Below are 17,691 nucleotides of genomic sequence, written 5' to 3'. Positions count from 1 at the left end.
GTGAAGATGAGTCGTAGAAATACTATCAACGTAAAACCACAAATTCAATGCAATGCAACAAACCTACTCTCCATCCTCTACATAAGAGCCAAGACAACAATCTAGATGTTCGAGGTAAGCATAGAATATGAAAAAGAAAGCAAGTAGACAAATGATAGGCAATAAGGCAAATGAATTAAGAAAATTATTCAGTAACCAGAATCACAACGCACAACCTAAGACAAAAATCGGTGTAAAACATGAGCAAAGTTATGTGGACTTAGCCTCGCTCTCCAATTCTTTCCTCAGCTTCATAGAGAAATCATCATTCACATCATCATCGTCCCAGTCATCTTCCCATTGCTGATTTATTACTTCGCCTTCGTTTTGCTCATCCCAATCGGCCAAATCCTCACACACTGATGAAAAAAGCAAAGATATACAGCATCAGAAACCATATATATGCATGTCTAAGCTGTTACTAGATTATTACATTTAAAGGCTACAAATATGATCCTAATCCATCAGTTTGCTTATGAGACACATCTTGGTTACAAAGAGTAAAGAGTCCATATGTTGGCAAATCAAATCATGCAATGCATTAGTTGTTGCACACACAATCAACAGCATCAAAAACACAAACGTTATGGCGATAAAATCAGATCAAATCATTCAATGCATTAGTTCCTGCATATAGATTGTAGATCAATCAACAAAACCCAGCTTTTTATGTCAATGCATCAAATTCATAACAAAAATCAATCCACATTTATACTATCACCCAAAATAACAGAAACCAAACAAGTATGCATATATCATACAGAATTCCATTAGGCAATTGAAATCAATTCAGCATTCACATCATAAAATTGAAAAAATAAATAACATATCAAAATCTAATTCATCATACACACCTCGATCAATTTCGAACTCCTCAAACTCGTCGTCATCTTCAAATAGATCGGTCTTTACTTCCTCAGCTGATGGCTTCTGCCCTTCCGTCGCCATTCCAGTCTGCTACAAGGAAAAAAAACAACAATTTATCGAAAATAAACGCATTAAAAACAAAAATTTTGAGGACATTGAGCAGCACGTACCGCTGTATACACGCATACAAATGAAGAGATAGACTCGAATCACAGTAACTTACAGAGTAATCGAAGAAGATTTCCAACTATTGACGCTTATTTTTCGGCTGAATTATACTGATCACGGACTATTTGTTCAGGAACAATTCGCACCCATACGACGCCGTATTTATATTATCAGCAGTATTTGAATAATTACAATGTTATCCCTTAAGAAAAGATAAATTGGATTTTGCTCCCCAGTACTAGCAACTTGCATGGTCAATGATCTTGCAATTTCAAACATATATATCAAAATTGCTAAATATTAACTCAAACTAATAAGTGACATTTTGCTTTTATAAGCTTAGAATTGATAATAAAACCAAATCAATTATTCAAGTACATACTAGAATGTAATATATCACACTGTATTATTACAGCAAAGAATGGACATATGTATGAATGTCCCAAAATGGATGAACTATGCAGGCAATTAGCTCCCTAAAACTCGAGCTAAAACCTATTAATACAAAGAGGAATCATATCCTCTATGAAGATACACACACCTTTTGACTGACCCTATTTACACAGAGGAATGCAGCTGACTAAAAGTTGCAGCAAACATCACACATCAATAAACTGTCCTTGTTCTTGCCTGAGCTCCCTCTTCTGATCAAACGACCTCGTCTCGCAGAATCTATGCAGGATCTTGATGAGCGACCGCGCTTTCCTGCCAGCGTGAGACGTTCCCTCAGTGACAAGTGAGTAGAGCGCGGTCATCAGAGACGCGTCCTTCGCCAAAATAGGCACCACATCAGCTCCACAGTTGAGGCATAGCGAATGCAGGATTGAGACGCAGTATTCCTTCCCGGCCCGCGTCTCTATACCATAGAGCAGCCTCAGGATGGATGGCAGAGCTGAATCCGAAGCCAGCATGATCTGCACCGAGCCATCAAAGCTGTCTGCCAATCTGGACAGAACCGCCAGCGTGTCTGTCTTCACCTCAGCCCTGTCTGAGGAATCCAACAGGCCTAACAGCGTTGCCACCGCGCCAGCTGCTATGGCCCTGTCGCGGTTCCTGTGGTAGAACAGCAGCGCGAAGAGGGCCACCACCGCGTTTTTCTTGCTACACGCGGTGCCATCTCTGATCAGCTCCAGCAAGGAAGGGATTGTTTCCTTGTTCTCTCCAATCTTCCTGCGTTGCTCGTGTATTGAGGCGAGGTAGAAGATCGTTGCAGCTGCGATCTGTCTCGATTCCTGCCTCTTCCCGTGCTTGAGCACTGCGAGAATTGGATTGAGGCCACCGTTTTCAATGATCGATTTCTGCCCTCTCGGCTGCTTAGACAGCTTCAGCAACGCAGAAACCGCGTTTTCTTGCATTGTGGGATCGGACGAGTCCAGCAGTTCTAGGAGGGGTGGGATCGAACCGGATTCAATCAAGCAGCACCGGTTGAAGAGATTCGACTTAGCCAGCAGCCGGATTTCGTAGGCGGCCTTGCTCTTCTGGCGGTCAGTTCCATAACCTAGGCTCAGTGTAAGATATTCAGACAGGAATTTGATGGCTGCTGCATTTGCAGGGCTTCCCGGCAAGATAGTCCTCGAAATATCTCGATTGTTCTTGCTCGATTTCGCTAACGAAACGCCGTATTCAGCGCAGAATTGTTGGATAAGCTTCTTAAGGCTGGTGTTGGGGACAAGCTCTGTGCTGGCCAGCCTCTCCCCTGTTTTCGGACACACAAAATTCCCGGATTTCAGCCATTTTTGTATAGAGACACGGTCGTATGTCTGCCCGGTGGCCACGGTCACAGGATCGGTCATGAGCTCAAGCGAAATTGGGCAGCGAAAATCCTCGGGATTCAAGCAATTAAGCACCTCCAGATTGCTACCTCTCCCATCTGATTGATTGATCACTTCTACATCGTAGTCCTCAAACAGAACTCCTCTGCAATAACTCAACAATCCGATTAAACTGCTCAGCAACGGCACCTCTCTCTCGTCCCCGTCCGAATATCCTGCGCGAATCTCCTCCTCCAGAAATCTGATCTCTCGGTGGCATTCCCCCCACGTCTTGATGTCTAAATACCCGAGAACCCGGCGGATCATAAACGGGTCGGGCTCGAACCGGTTCTCAAATTGATTGAGGACTAAAAGCACTCTCTTAGTAGCGCTTTCATCAGCGGCATCGACCTCCATCTTCGCCTTCCGCGCCTGCTTCCACAGCATCTCCACTAACTCCTTGATCTCTCCGGAGATTCCGATAGCGTCTAAAGGGAGGATGTCGAGCGCTGTCGCGACGGTACGGATCAGAGACCGGAACTGCGTCGCGACGGTGTGGGATTTCATGAGGATTAGCATTTTGGCGCCGTCGCGGGCGCAATCGGAGAGGAGGAACTGGATCCGCTGGAGCGTGATGTGGAGCTCCGACAAGCAGAGGATGATCGAATCGGAGATGTGCGGGGCGTGTTCGCGGATTTCCTCGAAGAATATCGAGAGGATTGAGATCTGCCGGAGCGTTTCGCGCGCGTTTTTGCGCTGGGATGCGAAGGGTTTGAACCGGAAATTGCAGATGTCGTGGGAGAGGGCGATCAGAGATTCGAGGAGTGTTGATGGGGATATTCCCTCGCAGGGGCTGACCGCCGGGAATTTCAGTATCCGGCGGTGGTTCCGGTCGAATTTTCGAATCATCTGGATTGGAATGTTTGAAGCGATTCAGTTTTGTTTGAATCTGTGGGTTTCTTAGGATTTGGGGAAAAATGAATGATTTGAAATTCGGTTGGGGAATAAATATGGAGGGTTTAACCGCTAGATTTTTTGGTGACACGTGGCGGGAATCTGCCGGTGTACGGGTGCAGAAGATACTAGACACGTTTTGGGGACACGTGTCGAGAATCAAGTGGGCAACGATGCTTCTTTGATTTTGTGTTGGGATTGAGAGTTGAAACTTCTTAAGCTGTGTTTGAATTATACAAATCTTTTTAGAACCAGTAGTGCTAAATGGCCATATTATGGCTCAGCCATAATAATAAAATATTAATAAAATTTGTATAATTAATGCTCATTTAATGAGATCAGCTCACCTTGGAAGTGTAATTTTTTATTTTAAGACCGTTGTACCCTTAACTAATTATTTTATGTAAAATATAATATGTATCCATATCCATACTTATGAAAATAAAATACACTGTTTTCAATGCGGAAAGAGTCTTTTTTTTCTTAGTAATTCAAAATAATGCAACAAAAATTATTTAATCTTCACGTAATTTTCTATACGAATTTAATTACCTATTCACTAATTTTGTTATTATACTAATTCTCAATATTTTATTACAACATACATTTAACCATAATAATATAAAATATTTAGATTTACGAGTAACACATATTTTTACAAAGAATTGCTTTTCAATATTAAAAATTACAAAAAAATAAAAAAATAAAATAATAGTAGTATATTACGTTTAAGTGAAATAGTATAAGATTAACAATGAAAGTGAATTAAATCATTTGATATCTTAACTTAGTTGCGACACTTTTATGTAGTCTATAATAAAAAAATCTATTGAAATTGAAACTATAATATTAATATGCAGTACAATTTATTTTAAAACTATTTTATGAATTTTCCATGATAAGAAGACTTCATTATTAAATGTAGTTTCATTTATTTAAGTTAAACTGAATTTAATAATACTTAGGATACTTTGCGAATAAAAAATTATAAAACATAATGATTTGAAATTGCAAATCAATAATAATTTACGGCAACAATAGTGTTATAGTCTAGTATTTGATGAAGTATAATTTTGGTGAATAATTAATTAAATTTCAACTCCGACGAATATCAACTAAAATCTTCAATTGAAAACCTTAATTTGGAAAGTGACTCTAATATCAATTAAATTTAAATTGAATTTAAGATGGATTGAAATGTCCAAGTCCAACTATTTTAATTCTAAGACCCAACTAAACAAAATACATTTGTACAAAGATATAATGAACCAAAAATTTGTAGAAGAACCTAATAACACACATATATTAGTATAAGAATCTCTAGGTGTGTTTTGTCTAAAAATTAGTATAGTATAGTATACTTTACTTTTAAAGATAATGTTCACGAAAGATATATAGCATATCAATTATATCTTTCTATATCATAACAAATTATCATATTTTCGTCTCTCAAATTTTGTCACATTTTTCTATTTATGTCCGTCCCATAAAATTTGTCACGTTTCTTTTTTTTTTACCATTTTTGGTAGTCGAAAATTTTAAATAAATTTTAGATTTAATTAAATACCTTAGTAGTTTCAGTTAATACTAAATCCATATGTATTTGAACAATTGAATGTTGAATTGAAAATTTCAATTGTTATTGAAAAATTCGGCTGATCATGGTTCAATTGGTAATTTATTTAATCTTAAGTTCAATTGAATAATTGAGATCTAAATTAATTTAAATTCAAAATAATTGAAAATTTAAATAATTAGGTTCCATTGAATAATCTTTAGTAATTTTATTTGATAATAATCTTTAGTAATTTTATTTGATATTAGGTTCCATTGAATAATTAAGACATGAATTAATTTGAATTCAAAATAATTCTTAAAATTCATTCGATAGTTAAAATTTTAATCATATACTAATACAAATCACTTAATGGTGGTACAAATGAAGTATTAACATTTTGTTCGGCACGAGTTTTAATGCATAATATTATTAGTTGAGAATTAGTCTCACCTCGTTAAAGAGAAAATATTTTCCGAAATTAGAATGTTAATACTTTTCAAGGACAAACTTAAAAGAAAAGATTTCATAATTTTCGGGGACGGAAGGAGTAGCAAACATAGTGATGCCATAATACAACAATGTATATAGTTCTCTAATTAGTGCACACACATGAATATATCATAATTCATAATACGCAAATAAATAATTATGATACCAATCCATGAAATATTATTGAACACAATTATAAAATAATTGATAAATTTTAAATATTATTATATGATATTTTAGAAGCTATTAATTTTTAACGATAACGTGTGATACAATATAAATGTTACTTATCAAGTTATTATTATCAACATTACTGTTCTTGTCATTTTATAAGATATGGATTATGGTGTAGTGAACAAATTCTCTTTGATTGCAACTGATAAATTGAAAAAAACAGAAAAATAAATAAAAAGCATTCCTGATATGTATAGAAAATAGAAAGAAAAAAAAAAGCATTCTCTTTGTTGATTTTTCTAGTGAAGGAAAGAGTAGACGAGAGGGTTATTGATTTTCTTGTTAGATTCATTTTTAATGCTATAAATCGGATTGAAACTAAATAGTAGTAGCATACTAAAAAGAAATACTCCAACAGATTTTAATAGGCAAGGTTTATTATGTAAAAACACTATAACACTAATAACTACATTGATTACAATTATTATTTTAATAAGAGCAGTTACTATTATGTCCTTGTGTGGCCAGCCACATTATGGCCACATAGCATTACCCAGAATATACCAAAAAATTGTACTTCCTTCATTCCACTAAATATGCAATGTTTGGAAATCGGCACAGGTTTTTATGTAGTATTATTTTATAAGTTAATGAAGAGAGAGTAAAGTAAGAGAGATGAAAAAATAGAAATAGAGATATTTTTAATTTAGGAAATGTTTCATTTTTAATAGAATAAACTAAAAAAGAAAATATTTCATTTCTAATTAGACAGTATTGGTTATAAATAGTGATCCATAATTCATTTATCCCCACAAGACCAATTATTTTATTAAAACATACGCGGGTCAAAGATGGCGTACCATTTTCCTGATAAAAAAAATACTAATATTAATTTTTTTAGTGTAAATTTAATGTTTAAGTACTCGTGATTGAAAGTGTTGATGATATTTGTAACTTTGTAGTACTCCTATTATAGAGCTAGGTTCAGCTAGATGAAAGTTGCAACTATATTAGAGCTAGGTCTTAAGCTATTGCATTTATTTTCATTACGTTTTTAACGTGTGTAATGGAGAATAATGCTACAAATGGAATAACTAATAAGAGAACAAATAAAATTAAGGGGTGTGTATGAGTGAATGAGACTCATCCATCTTTAATCAAATGGGTAGGGGACTTTAGGTATGAAGCAGTTTTAAATCCTAAGACATGCTATCCCATTGATATGCATATAAATCAGGTGGGGATTAGTCATTGATTGAAATATGAGTATATATATGAGTCAACTTTCTTGATCAAATAAACGCACTTAGTTGTTTTAAATGCTTAGAAATTGATCTTTGTTGATATAGTGTGTTTATCTGTAGATCAAATATATACTCCTTCCGTCCCATTTTAGGAGTTCCGGTTTACTATTTTTGGATGTCTCACTTTAGGAGCCCCGGTTGAAATATTCCATAAATGGTATTAGGCCCCACATTCCACTAACCCTTTCCCACTCACATTTTATTATAAAACTAATATAAAAAAGTAGGACCCACATTCCATTATCTTTTTTCACCTACATTCATTTGTATTTCTTAAAACTCATGCCGAACTCAACCGGGACTCCTAAAGTGAGACGGAGGGAGTATAATTTTACAATTCAAATTACATATAAATGGCATAACTTCTAATACCCTCTTTTACAGGAATTACATAGTACTCCATATGAATTATAAGCTAACACGTAATCTCACTAAAGTACTAAACCACACATTATATTGCAGCTTGCCTAATCCACACGTTAGACAATAGCCTCAAAGAATAAATGCATCAATGGAAGAGCTGAGCGGAATTTATTATTAGGTTTTGTGGTAGTTATCGATCAATATCATTAAGTACTCCATTTTTTCTAATATCAGTTAATTTATTTATATTAAGGTTTTTGAAGAGGCTTGTCTCCTTACCGCATTTCAAAATTCACAAACATAGTGCAGAAACTAATACTACTAAATTATTATTCCGAAGAAGACGAATTCAGGAGAATATATAAGTTTATTAGTAGATCCCAATTTATTTTATTATTGATCAACCTTCATTTCGGAAAATGTTATCCGTACACACTTAATTTAAACCTCAACGCAGTTTTGCAATTCTTAGTGGAGTATTTAAAAATGGAGTAGTATTAAAAAGTGGAGTAATTTAATTTATCAATTTATTATCTTACTGAAATCACACTCGAAAACTGTAGTGTAGATTGGAGGACGGTAAACTCGTAGTATAAACAATGATTACATGACCGACATCGTGTACACGTGGTAATTTAAGGCTGCGTTAGAGATTTTTTGGTGCAATTAAGATTTTACTACCGAAAGAGACAACCCACTGTCTTTTTTTGACATACTAAGTTAAATTTTTATATATTAGTAGTATTAGTTACGTGGGGTTTCTTTATAAGTGGAGAATTAAACGTGTTAATTTGGTCGTATCTTCACTTATCATAGAAGTCTTCAAATATTAATATATAAATCATGCTTCATGGATTCATGCACAAGCTGACTTTTAGTTTTATTTGTTTTATGTAACAAAATATTAACTTTGAGTTTGAACCCAGTCATCAGTTGGACTATACGAGGCAGACATGTCCTACGAATCACATATTTCAGAGCTACAGTCAACAGATTGATTTTATCAGTATTGCTATCATATTTTGTGTTTATTTTTGAGTGGCTGTGAATCGTGCGATAGATTGACAAAAATAATTTAGAATAATTATATACTACTATTTCTTTGATACATTGGTTAATTTTGCACTTACTAAATTTGGTGACTATCTTATCCTTGACTATCCAGTTTATTAGTACCTAACAATAACTTATGTGTAATTAATATATATGAAACCAAATCTAGTAAACTAGCATCGTGAAAAGCAACTGCAAGAACAATTATCGGTATAAAAGATATTCAGATAACTTCCCACTAAATTAATGCATTGATAGGTAAAAATGTCCACTTTCTTTAAAATGAAAAATGCCCACTTTTTACAAATACATACATCCTATGCCAAAATTGAAGCGCAGAGGTTATATTACTCTTATTTTGACTTGTTTTATTGGTTATTTTATTAACTCACATTCTTACACAATTATGTTACCTTACATTACGTGTAAGAAAAAGAAAAAAGGGCTTTAATTTTGGGATTTGATTTATTTTTAATTTAGAAATTAAAAACTGTGATTTACTGGACTATTTCAGCATTTATGATTAGCTTAGTAGATAAAAGTAATTAGACTATTTCATCATTAATTAAGAAGATGAGTTGGAACTTTGGAACATTTATCAATATTTTGGCCGCTCACAATCATTAACCGTACCACCAATTGATCGATAGATTAAATACAGTAGATGCTAGAAACTAGCACAAAGAAAAAAAGGGAAACCAAACAAACGACAGAACAAAACAAATAACTAAATATACTATGATGTCGTAATTTATAATTATTTGTTTAATGATAATTAGAATATTCTGTAATTTGAATTAATGTATACATATTTCAAGTGAATATGCCTTTTTTTTTTATACATTTGTTACGTCTTATATGCTTACTAGATCATGAAGATATGAATCTATGACATAGTTGCACCATGTAAGCAAGAATTTATTATTTGACAACAATATATAAAAGTAATATTTATGGGATTGAACGAGTAACGTGTCACAGAGTTACAAATAGACCTCATCAATCAATATCAATATTTAAAATGGAGTTTTCAATTTGCAATCAATTGAAAATTGATTACAGTGAAAATTGAATAAAAATCTGGGTCAAATCTATTTGAAGAAATGTCATTCTCCCTTTCAAAACTTCTAATTCCTTGCGGTGAGTGCTCGTAATATTTTTAAAATTTAACTATCAGAATTCTAATTGAAGGGATCGAAAGAGCTTAAATTTTACTGCTCTCTCCGTCTCCGATTAAGAGTCACACTTGCATTTCTACACTCATTTTGTAAAAATAATAATAAATAATTAAAGTCGATAAATAGTAAAATAAGATAGAGAATAAGCTAGAGAAGAGTCTTCTTTACATTATTCTCTCTCTTACTTTACCATTTTTCCACTTTAACTATTTATTATTATCATTTTTACAAAACTAGTGCAGAAATACAAGTGTGACTCTTAATTGGGGACGGGAGGGAGTATATGTCAGTACGTACTAAAATAAATAGATATAAATGTTTTGATTTGTATGCTAATGGAGAAAATGGAGAACTCGTTCCGCATCCCAGTCATTCAGTCGGATGATTATATTATCACTCTTGAAGTAGTTGATTAATCATTTTTAATCCATATTACAAGGTCTTAAAACAGACTTATAAAAATTATTATTACTTTATTTACTCACAATTTTATGTATTTTTGTATGATAATAAATAAATCCTAATTTGTTGCATTTTAATAATAATTCTTCAATTTACCATACACACCTATCAATAAATTCAAATATAAAACAAAATAATCTAACAATCAATCTAATTGAACTCATACAAATGCCCCCTTAACTTCACACACAAAGAAATACAAATTTTAAAGGCTATTTTGCTTCATGATATGATCACACTATTAACTTATTAAATGATTCAATATTATAAAACTATGATATATAAGTACGCTAACTATGGGTTGCTTAGCGTGCTAACTATCTAAATATGCTACTCCACTGGCTAATTAAATCAACATATTATATTAAAAATATCAAAACGGTAACAAGAGTATGTCAACACAAATTTATCTTGACATTTTACTTAATGTGTTACTTATACACTAATCAACATATTATATTAAAAATGTCAACACAATAACATGAGTACGTCAACACGGTAACATGATATATATAAGTACGCTAACTATGGGTTGCTTAGTGTGCTAACTATCTAAATATGCTACTCCACTTGGTAACTAAATCAACATATTATATTAAAAATATCAACACGGTAATAAGAGTATGTCAACACAAATTTATCTTGACATTTTACTTAATGTGTTACTTATTCACTAGTCAACATATTATATTAAAAATGTCAACACAATAACATGAGTACGTCAACACGGTAACAAGAGTATGTCAACACAAATTTATTTTGACATTTTACTTAATGTGTTACTTATTCACTAATCAACATATTATATTAAAAATGTCAACACAATAACATGAGTACGTCAATACAAAATTATCTTAACATTTACAAAATGTCAACACAAATTTATGTTGACATTCATATCATTATGTTGACATTTTTAATATAATGTGTTGATTTAGTTAGCAAGTAGCACATTAAGATGATTAGTAGTATTTGATCACAGGTTTGTGTTAAAATGACAACACTTCTTAAAGTGACACTGTGACACCACATATACAACAATATTATAAACGCTACACAACAATATTTAATACGCTAGACAACAATCTATAGGTTGCTGTCTAGCATGTTGGATATTGTTGTCCGAGAAAAATTGTTGAATATTGTATAAAATATTGCTGACTTTTTTCTTTTTATTCTTGAACATTTTTTTATTGCCACATGGCAGCTAATTATTCGTCCACATATATAAATAATTGATTAGAAATACTGGTATAATGTTACTTTAAGAAATGGTGACATCCTAACACTTCCCTTTATCACATCCCTATTATACTATACTATACTATATAATAGCCGTTCCTATCACGACAGCTAGTTCTTAATCAGGATTGAATTTGTCATTAAAAAATAGTAACAGTTACGAGTTACGACTTACCAGTTCATGAATTTGTAGACCTTTTGCCCAACTTTAGTCTAGTTCAACTTTATGTTAGTTTGATTAAATTAATTTGTGTATATATTTAAACTTTATATTGGTTTTATTGATTTATATATTAGTGATCCTAATTAGTAGTATTATACCGTAATTGCATACCTAATAATAATAATAATAATAATAATAATAATAATAATAATAATAATAATAATAATAATAATAATAATTGTTTCATATGTCAATTTCAATATCAAGGAACTAGTACTTCATTTCCACCTGTGCATACTGATTACTTTAGCAGTTGATTGGTATATTATTCAATAATTTAGTCTGATAACACACGCGTAATTTCCAAATTATTTCAATTGGTTAAGATGGCAATTTATAGCGCGTGGATTCGTCACAATTTTGTTCGTCCACGTAGATTATATTGCGTGGATGTCTTCGGTTAAACTAGCACATAATTCAATGGTAAATCAACTTATGATAATTATTAATAATTTATACTATGACCGAACAACAGTAGTAGTGGAATCCAAATAATATTAATCTTAGCTAGTTCTTATTTAAATTTTCATTTGATAGTTTCATAAAAAATTAATATATACGGTAAAAAATTTACTACAATTAAGCAAATTCGACGTGTGATATGGCTTTGTTTATGATAGTAGATCATACTCCCTCCGTCCCATTTTAGGAGTCCCAGTCACTTTTACACATCCATTTTGTAAAAATCATAATAAATACTTAAAGTGGAGAAATAGTAAAGTAAGAGAGAGAATAATGTAGATAAGAGTCTTCTCTATATTATTCTCTCTCTTACTTTACCATTTCACCACTTTACCTATTTATTATGCTATTTACAAAATGGGTGTGCAAAAGTGACCGGGACTCCTAAAGTGAGACGGGGGGAGTAAATAACCTGTGAGCATAGTATCATCTAGAACTTTACTAACATACTTCTGATTTCCGAGAATCACTTAGTCAGGATTTTTTAAAACCGCAATTCATTTCTAATTTCCAAGCAAAAGACGAAAGACTTTTTATAAAAAAATCAATGTTTCGACTAAAGAACATCATTTCATGTCAATATATAGTTGTTAAAAGAAAAAATCTTATAATCACATTATGCACCTCTGAATCTTGAAGCTCCGACACACCATGATCTGATCCAATTCAAAATTATACTAGATCTTAGAAAAACGAATCGATAATTATTCGAAAAACTTGCCTATCATAGTTAATTTGATAATTTAATGTCATAAACATTTTAATATTACATCCATTTAAAACTGAGCTAGCATTGGTTAAAAATAAGCATTCTAAAGGGTGTTTGCCCTCAACTCGAGCTTTTTTTATTTATAAGACGTAGAGACAGGAGATATATCCGACACCGTATTACTTACTCGATCAAATTAATTTTTTCAATGAAAAAATTGCTATATACTTTATTAACCATATAATTTAATGAATATTTAATTAGTGTAATTATAAAATAATTAAGTTCGATTTGTTGTTAAATGAGAGAATAGATATGGAGTATTTAACTAATTAGCACATACTATATGTTTTCATTTGATGAAGTTTCATAAGAATTAGATATGCGAGAAAAGATTATAGATAAAATATTAAATGTGAGATTAACATTATAAAATGACATAAACGAGATTTTTGATGAATAAGAACTGAAAAGAAAGGTACAATCATTTTTTCTATCATATACTCTATGTATAATTAACATAGTCACTCTTATTTTTGTTATTTAGTCGAAGATCTATGGTAATTATAGTGTAAAATGCAATTGAGAGAAAAAACTTAACTCCTATAAAATCTTTCAACATGACGTTGACTGATAGTTGTATTTTTGTACTTGCAATTATTTATCATTTTCGAAGATCTAATGGTCCCAATGGTGTGTATAGTGGGATTGGGATATGTTGACGAACACTAACTTCTCTTTAACAAAAGAACCCAATACTAATAATATTGATAGTAACTTGTTCATGTGGTGAAGAAAACGAAACGTGTAGCCCATACGATGTTGTATGCATAGACATACACTACAGATGCTTTGATTTAGACATATTGTGACACTGATATTTATTTTTAGGTCGACCTCATCCTACAAAAATCACCCATTTTTGAGTTAATGAAAATTGTGTAGTCTCTTGTCAGGTCCCCCTATTTTGTGACTAGTGGCAATTAGTGAATTAATTGAAATCCTAATTATTGAGGGACAATTTTGTCTTTATTAGACAAGATTAGGCAAATTGCGCTCAAATTCAATGATATATTTCTAATGGTATTTTTAGTATAGTAGGGTTTTGAATCTTGATCAAAACAAGATTTAATCTTAATACAAAATGCAGGTCAAATCTTGATGATTGGATTTTTGACAATGTAATGATCAATAAAAACCCATTTTACATGGATATCATTATTAATTACTAATTTTTAGGTCATTTTATAAAATCCAAATTTAAGGTCATTTTTAGATTATTTTAGGTATCTTTCTAAAATTACCTAAAAACTTACAAAAAATAACTTTTGTTTAATTTAAAAATGACCTCTGGATTTTAGTTCTGTATTTTATATTACAATTAAGTTTTTCATAAATCACAAACCTATTAGTACTATACGAAAGACTATAGTTCAATTGGTGAGATATTTAATCTCACATATTTGAGAGTGATGTTGTAAGTTAACAATTATTGGACCTTATGAAAAATGTTTGACACTTCCATTTCTGAAGCAAAGATTTTCTTACAACCAAGCAGGATTCTTCAAAGCAGTAACCACAGCTTTCACTTGCAGGTAGTTGTTAAGGCTGTAGATCCCCTTCTCCCGCCCGATGCCGCTCATCTTGTACCCTCCGAACGGTATCCCTGCATCGAACACATCGAAGCAGTTCACCCACACCGTGCCGGCCCTCAACCCCCTCGACACTGTGTTGGCCGTGTCAATGTTTGATGTGAACACGCCCGACGCTAGGCCATACCGCGTCGCGTTTGCTCGTCTTATCACCTCATCGATGTCCCTACCCGCCCCAAAATCGATCATTTGTGTAACAATTTTTCCAAATTCGCAATCAAACTAGATTAGTGCAAGACTTACTTGAACTTCAAGATGGATTGGACCGGTCCAAAAATCTCGTCCCGTGCTATCAACATATCATCCTGATTCACACACACTTCAATTAGTATTGCATAAAGCCATGATCATTTACTAAGTCGATGTGGACTGATTAAATCCACGTTGACTTGGGCTTGCTTTGATACCATATCAAAATTAATACGGACGGTGTAAAGACAGCACCTGTACGTTGGAAAACACCGTTGGCTGAATGAAGTAGCCTTTAGACCCGAACTGCGCCCCTCCACACTCCAGAGTAGCATTGCTATCAATGCCGGATTTTATGTAACCAAGAACCTTCTGGAACTGCTTTGAGTCGATCTGATAAGATGTCGAAATCAATCATGACTTTCGACTAAGAAGATCGTGACAATGTACTAGTACAGGAAGCTACCTGTGGGCCTTGTTCGATCTCTTTCTTGAAGGGGTCGCCAACAGTGCGCTTAAGAGCGCGCGCCTTAGCCTTTGCAATGAACTCGTCATAGATCTTCTCGTGGACAAATGTGCGCGAACCAGCACAGCAGCATTGGCCCTACAGATTTGATGGTAGATTTAAGTGATGAAAGTTGATTATGACATTATGTGATGATCATCAACAAATTAAGGTAGTTAAAGTAACCTGGTTAAAGAAGAGAGCAAAGTGTGCTATCTCAACGGCGCTATCAATATCAGCATCCTCGCATACAATGAATGGAGATTTGCCTCCTAATTCGAGTGTCACCGGCTTCAGATTGCTCCGCGCAGCTAGCTCAAGCACGACCTTGCCTGTCTCAGTCGATCCGGTGAAAGCAATCTGCATAAGAGCAGCAGAGTTTTCATTAACTAATAGTAACAAGTTTAAGCAGTTTGAAACACAGAATCAACATATAATGTAAGAGTATGTTTGTTTGCAATAACAGATTGACAAAAACCTTGTCTACATCCATGTGACTGGCAAGAGCTGCACCGGCAGTTGGACCATATCCGGACACGATATTGAGAACACCATCAGGAAGACCGGCCTAATTAAAAGTCGAAAACAAAATCAAGATATGGATGCAGACTTGAACACATGTACTTATCCTAAGTTAGCTCAGTTGTTAAACAGCAAATTCAACCATGTTACGAATCAAGAAGCTACCTCACGGAACAATTTGGCAACATACAGAGCAGTCAAGGGCGTCTGCTCTGCAGTTTTGAGGACAATGGTGTTTCCACAAGCAAGAGCAGGGCCAACTTTCCAAGCAAACATGAGAAGCGGAAAGTTCCATGGAACGATCTGGCCTGCAACGCCAATTGGCTCGTGCAGAACTTGAACGTGGTGAGGTCCGTCAGCAGGCACGGTCAGTCCATGGATTTTATCCGCCCAACCTGCACGACTCAGATGAGTTTTGCCTCATTGAACAGCGTATAGGCGACTCAAAGATTGATCAGAGGATATGTTACCAGCGTAGTAATGGAATAATCGAACAAATATTGGAAGTTCAGATGTCAAAGCTTGCAGATATGGCTTGCCATTGTCCCATGTCTCAAGCTGAGCTAGCTCTTCTATGTTTTTCTCGACTAAATCAGCAAAACGCAGCATTATGCGCGACCTTTCCTATATCACCACACATATAAACACACACACACACTCAGTTATTTAACAAATGTAGGGAAGTACAAATGCATATAACCTTACATAAGCACTCATTTTAGGCCATGGCCCTTCGTCAAAGGCCTTACGAGCAGCTGAGACTGCACGGTTAACATCTTCCTTATCGCCCTCAGCAACATGGGCAATGACTTCTCCAGTCCGGGGATCCAACGTGGGGAATGTTTTTCCTGAACAGAGGATTGCTGATTAAATCTAATTCTTGCATAGTACAATGATTGAGGTTGTGATTACCAGATGCTGAATCCACAAATTGGCCATTGATGAAAAGCTTGGTGTGATTAACTTGAACAGAAGGGGCTATTGGTTCCTCAACAACTGCAGCACTACTAAACCTCTGCATTCCCCTCCTCAATCCATATTTTTTGCCTATAAAAAAACACATCAATTGTCTAAAACTAACACATACACAAATGTCTTTTAATTTGCATAATTATCAAGTTATCAAAAACTATGATTATCAAGAATATCCACACCCTTCAGTTTCAAAGTCCTAAAACACTTAAATCACGACCAAAAACACAAACTTGTGATCAAACACATTTCATACTAATAAAAACACACAATGGAGGTGAAGTCAGTTACCAAGTGAAGTAACAGTAGAGGGGAGAGAGAGAGAACGAGAGAGCATGGTGGAGATTCTGCGACCTGCCATGAATGATGAATCTTTTCCTGTTGTAATGAGAACGGTTTAAATTTTTTCACTCACTCTCCTCTCTATATATCCTCAAAGCCCCCCCTTAAGGCCTGTTTGGTATCCTTCAATAATTATTTGGAAAAGCATATTCCAAAATGGCAAAATTATATTGTAGTAAAAAATAGGTTTTTTTAACTACCACCTTTTATAACATATGACGTCCAAATGCATATAATCTAGCAACAGAGAAATGAACCAAAACACTGCATTATTTTCTCCAGAATCCACTCTTTTTTCCTGCATGTTTGTTTTCTTTCAGCCTCTACAGTACACTTAGTGATGAACAGTTATGGTTTACCTTTTTAATGAGGGTTTATAGTTACGTTTAATAATTAATCGCACACCAACCAGAGAAATTAAAGGAACAAAAGAGAGATGTTGCACCAAATTAATTAAAGCAGCTTTTAGTTAATTAATCCGTGGGGACTCTCTCCTCTCCTAGACTCTGCTAT

At 33.9% G+C, this 17,691-nt stretch overlaps 2 protein-coding genes and 1 pseudogene across 5 annotated transcripts; all 3 read right to left on the bottom strand.

Annotated features, from left to right (window-relative positions):
* Positions 1–155: 155 nt before the first annotated feature.
* Positions 156–1,253, bottom strand: LOC125202552 (protein DELETION OF SUV3 SUPPRESSOR 1(I)-like). Of its 4 annotated transcripts, none has more exons than XM_048100963.2 (3): positions 1,130–1,253; positions 894–996; positions 156–398 (listed from the first exon to the last, which is right to left on the bottom strand). In XM_048100963.2, the coding sequence occupies exons 2-3, from the start codon at positions 985–987 to the stop codon at positions 250–252; spliced, it is 243 nt and encodes an 80-aa protein (XP_047956920.1). In that variant the 5' UTR covers positions 988–996; positions 1,130–1,253; the 3' UTR covers positions 156–249. The 4 variants fall into 4 exon arrangements, with proteins under 4 accessions (XP_047956920.1, XP_047956922.1, XP_047956921.1 ...); XM_048100965.2 differs by having other exon boundaries at positions 894–993; positions 1,130–1,246; XM_048100964.2 differs by having other exon boundaries at positions 894–993; positions 1,077–1,220.
* A 173-nt stretch (positions 1,254–1,426) lies between these two features.
* LOC125213140 (U-box domain-containing protein 19 pseudogene) lies at positions 1,427–3,802 on the bottom strand (annotated as a pseudogene).
* A 10,664-nt stretch (positions 3,803–14,466) lies between these two features.
* LOC125201933 (aldehyde dehydrogenase family 2 member B4, mitochondrial-like) lies at positions 14,467–17,484 on the bottom strand. The gene is made up of 11 exons (XM_048100233.2): positions 17,128–17,484; positions 16,777–16,911; positions 16,570–16,712; positions 16,335–16,488; positions 16,030–16,259; positions 15,821–15,910; positions 15,529–15,702; positions 15,304–15,441; positions 15,093–15,230; positions 14,892–14,953; positions 14,467–14,814 (listed from the first exon to the last, which is right to left on the bottom strand). Exons 1-11 carry the CDS (start codon positions 17,195–17,197, stop codon positions 14,541–14,543), a joined length of 1,608 nt encoding a protein of 535 aa, XP_047956190.1. The 5' UTR covers positions 17,198–17,484; the 3' UTR covers positions 14,467–14,540.
* Positions 17,485–17,691: the final 207 nt, after the last annotated feature.

The sequence above is a fragment of the Salvia hispanica genome, chromosome 2 (assembly GCF_029641045.1).
Source record: "Salvia hispanica isolate PSC_SH4W2 chromosome 2, Shi_PSC_v1, whole genome shotgun sequence".
Classification (NCBI taxonomy): domain Eukaryota; kingdom Viridiplantae; phylum Streptophyta; class Magnoliopsida; order Lamiales; family Lamiaceae; genus Salvia; species Salvia hispanica.
The sequence above is the reverse complement of the archived record's forward strand: the minus strand, read 5'-3'. Positions and strand labels throughout refer to the sequence as shown.

What these genes read in the sequence shown, in the direction of transcription:
- LOC125202552 (XM_048100963.2), bottom strand. Translation starts at nt 987, where the DNA reads ATGGCGACGGAAGGGCAGAAGCCATCAGCTGAGGAAGTAAAGACCGAT. An exon ending in GGAGTTCGAAATTGATCGAG is followed by an intron (nt 399 to 893) that starts GTGTGTATGATG and finishes TTTTTTCATCAG; the next exon opens with TGTGTGAGGATTTGGCCGAT.
- LOC125201933 (XM_048100233.2), bottom strand. Translation starts at nt 17,197, where the DNA reads ATGGCAGGTCGCAGAATCTCCACCATGCTCTCTCGTTCTCTCTCTCTC. An exon ending in CTCTACTGTTACTTCACTTG is followed by an intron (nt 16,912 to 17,127) that starts GTAACTGACTTC and finishes GTTTTTTTATAG; the next exon opens with GCAAAAAATATGGATTGAGG. An exon ending in CAATCCATCTTGAAGTTCAA is followed by an intron (nt 14,815 to 14,891) that starts GTAAGTCTTGCA and finishes TGGGGCGGGTAG; the next exon opens with GGACATCGATGAGGTGATAA.